General features: G+C 39.9%; 1 protein-coding gene across 6 annotated transcripts in view; it reads left to right on the plus strand.

Annotated features, from left to right (window-relative positions):
- Positions 1-3,956, plus strand: part of zmym4.1 (zinc finger MYM-type containing 4, tandem duplicate 1) — a 35,020-nt gene that overhangs the window by 14,461 nt on the left and 16,603 nt on the right. For 4 of the 6 annotated variants that reach the window (XM_050034892.1, XM_050034893.1, XM_050034894.1 and 1 more), the window contains 3 exons: positions 507-710; positions 3,354-3,510; positions 3,608-3,723. In XM_050034892.1, coding sequence (XP_049890849.1) covers positions 507-710; positions 3,354-3,510; positions 3,608-3,723 — 477 coding nt within the window. The remainder of the gene's footprint in view (positions 1-506; positions 711-3,353; positions 3,511-3,607; positions 3,724-3,956) is intronic. The other 2 variants (XM_050034895.1, XM_050034891.1) reach the window with 1 other exon arrangement.

The raw sequence follows: 3,956 nt of genomic DNA on the forward strand, positions 1-3,956 counted from the left end.
CACTTTTTCACACAGGGCCATGTAGCTTTGGATTTTTTTCTTCCTCATTAATAAAACCCTTCATTTAAAAACTGCATTTTGTGTTTACTTGTGTTATCTTTGACTAATGTTTAAATTTGTTTGATGATCTGAAACATTTAAGTGTGGAAAACATGCAAAAAAGTAAGAAATCAGGAAGGGGGCAAACACTTTTTCACACCACTGTATATTATATCTTGTCTGTACACATATTAATAATAAACCCAGTTATTAACTTTATTTGTAAAGCTGTGAAAATCATTGTGCCACTTGCAGACAGTAAATAAAACCTTTGTGTTTGAATCTATTAAAGAGATGTATTCAGTAAATTTTTTTTTTATTAAATTACAGTATACACAGTATTAAAAGAGTACAGAAGTAGAACACACAACCCTTTTCTTCACTGCCCCTGTAGACTTCAGTTTTGTAAGTGAAAGGATTCATCTGTGAAATGACATTTAAGTGTTCCTTTGTCATCCCTGCTGCAGAGCAAACATGAGGTGATCCTGGGTGGAGCTGTCCATAAGATGTGCAGTGACGCCTGCTTTAACCGTTTCCGTACGGTTAACAACCTTTCCATGGCCGGCTGTGCAAACTGTGGTTCCTACTGCCACAACAAACCGCTCATGTTGAAGATGGAAGACAGCAGCAAAACTCTGTGCAATGCACAGTGTCTGGCCAAGTACAAAGAGGTACGTAAAGTTAGAAATAAAAAAGACGGAAATTTGTTTTGGTCAGTCTCATGCAGATAAGCAGCAGACTCAGCGTTTGGCAAGGATGTCACTACACAAGATAATATTCTACGGTATTTGTCAGACATGCTAATTTTTTTTGTCTGCCCCTAATTTTAGAATGGGGCCAAATTTCTGCCGAATCATTTATCATGTGATGTCCAGTTTGAAGTCAGGAGGCCAGATTAATTTCCTGAATGATCAATGATCTGGCTCTCAGACGATCATTTGGAATTCTGGCAGATCAAAAAAATTTGTCAGTTCTCTGCAGTATAAGTAGTTGTGCGTCCAGTTTCCCAACATGGCTGCTGTCGAAAGATCCATTATAAAGTGCAGTGAGCTTGTTTTACTGTCACTGAAGTAGTGTTTTGCATATTGTAGCTCAAACTTTAGTCTTGATCAAGGCTGAGCTGTGCCATAAAGCAGTGCTGATTGATTAATTGTATTTTCATCTTCATTGCAATATGTACAGGCGTGATGCAGCACATTGCACAAGACTCTCAGAAACACGATGAACAAAATTATTTTATTTATGTGCTCCATCAGGGTCTGAAATTAACACTCGCCAAGTCTTTATTATAACAGTACTTTATTACCTTTATTATAGCAGTGTTTATCTTCATTACAGCAGTTCTCAGTATTTTCTAAAAGTACTTAATCTTTTTCATAACAGTACTTTACCTATAACAGCACTTTATTTAACTTTATTATAACAGTACTTTATTTATATTGTGTTTTCATTATCCAGGGTTCCTACGCAAGTATAGAAAGTATGGAAAAGTATGGAAATAAATTTGACCTTTTTGCCTCAGCCCAGACATTGAACTTACCTGAGTTTTTATTTGCATGCCATTATGGTACTTGGCTACAATCGCCTATTATGATGTGAAATATGATACACTGATATATTTACTCAGATGTTGCATATTCTCTGGAAAAAAAACAAAAACGCAGAGAAGTCTGGAAATTAGGGTATGGAAAAGTATGGAATTTTGAAATTCCAAATGTGTAGGAACCCTGATTATCATTGTAATATGTACATGCGTTATCAACACATGGCAAAAGACAGAAACACGATGAATAAGAGAATTAATTAAAGGGATAGTGCACCCAAAAATGAAAATTCAGCCATTATCTACTCACCCATATGCCGACGGAGGCCCTGGTGAAGTTTTAGAGTGCTCACGTCCCTTGCGGAGATCGGCGGGTGGAGAGGCTAGCATACCTAATGGTAGACGGCGCCCCAGACTAACGTCCAAGAACACAAAATTGAATCCACAAAGTACCTCCATACTGCTCATCCATAGTGATCCAAGTGTGCTGCAGCCCCGACATAAAAAGTTGTTTCGAAAAACGTCATATGAACTCTGTTTTAGCCTCACTGTAGCCTGTAGCTCTGACTGCTTCTCTGTGCTCCGCGCTCACGTGTGCGCGCTCAGGGTGATCGATGATGTGCGGTCTCTGAAGAGCAGCAGTCTCGTCAGTACTGATGTCCAGATTCTCAAGTGCAGGCATCGCCACTTCCCAGTCTGAGCAGCAAAGACTTTCCTCATCCATTGGCATTGCTTTGCATTCGAAACAGCTACACCACCAGGTTTCCAGTGCTCGACTCCGGTATTCTGCGGCTGGCTGAGGCTCGTGAGCTACGGCGGCTGCTTCGTCCAGTAGCCTGAGTTCCGTCCGTATACTCGGGCTCAAACAAATACGGCTGAACAAAGAAATGCTGTTCCTCCTCAATTTCAAAGTCTTCAGACATGTTGGGCTGTCCTTTGCTAAAAGACTGTAGTGCAAATTATCTTTTAGCTCTGTGGTTATGTTGTCTCTCCCTGCGGTGCACGTGTCACGTGATGTAAACACGGGTGAGCAAAGCTCAAGCTTTCGCTGGTCTCGCGCAGGCGCGCACACGTGAGTGCGGAGCACAGAGAAGCAGTCAGAGCTACAGGCTACAGTGAGGCTAAAAAACAGATTTCATATGACGTTTTTCGAAACAACTTTTAATGTCGCGGCTGCAGCACACTTGGATCACTACGCAGTATGGAGGTACTCTGTTGATTCAATTTTGTGTTCTTGGACATTAGTCTGGGGCGCCGTCTGCCATTAGGTGTGCTAGCCGCTCCACCCGCCGATCTCCGCAAGGGATGTGAGGACACTAAAACTTCACCAGGGCCTCCATCGGCATATGGGTGAGTAGATAATGGCTGAATTTTCATTTTTGGGTGCACTATCCCTTTAATTCATATGCATCATCAGGGTCCCAAATAAATACCCACCAAGGCTTTATCAGAACAGTACTTTATTTAACTTCATTATATAACAGTAGCTACTTAATTTAACTTTATTGTTACAGTAGTTAGTTTAGTACTTCAGTATTCTACAGTAGTTTAGAGGAGATTTCAAAATATCGAGATGTATATTGTGTATTGTGATATAGCCTAAAAACACTGTTATAATATTTATAGCCCCTATCATCCAGTCGTAAGTGTGAGAAGTGACAGGTTCTGGCATACAGGCTGATTTAAACATTTAGTCTAAACATAATGTGCAAGATTGATTAAAAAAAACACCGTATCTGTACAGCTCAATATTCTGTTTTTCTCTTAATAGAAAACCAAGATAAACCAGCCTTGTACAATGTGTCGCACGGCCCGTTTGCTGGCAGAAATGGTTGACAACAAAAACAGCGATGACTCTGTGAACCTGTTTTGTAGCAGCAGCTGTGTGATGGCGTTCAAGGTGCAGACTGTCAGTGTATCAGGTACAGGTAATATTCATGACTGCTTTTTGTTGGTGGCTGTTAATACTACGCTTTTGTGCAGGTGTTCACCTTTTACATAATAAACTATTTATCTTTTCCACAGGTGCACGGATGAGTTGTGATAATTGTGGGAAAAACACAGTGCCGTCCTACCACCTGGCCATGTCAGATACCTCCATCAGGAACTTCTGCAGTCTACCCTGCGTCATGGCTTTTCAGGTACTGAAGCTTACAGATTGAGAGTTGCATTATGCTCAATCATAAGTAGTTTACAGGGTTCCTACGCAAGTATGGAAATAAATTTGATCAATTTCCAGGTATTAAAAAGTATGGAAAATGAAAAATAAAGTATGGAAAAATATTTATGTTTCCAGACTGTTACCACTGTTCTAAAATACTGTTTTCTAAAATAGAAAATTAAGTATTTCCAAAAATAATTTAATCAATCCGGA

The sequence above is a fragment of the Epinephelus moara genome, chromosome 22, assembly GCF_006386435.1.
Source record: "Epinephelus moara isolate mb chromosome 22, YSFRI_EMoa_1.0, whole genome shotgun sequence".
NCBI classification, from domain to species: Eukaryota; Metazoa; Chordata; class Actinopteri; order Perciformes; family Serranidae; genus Epinephelus; species Epinephelus moara.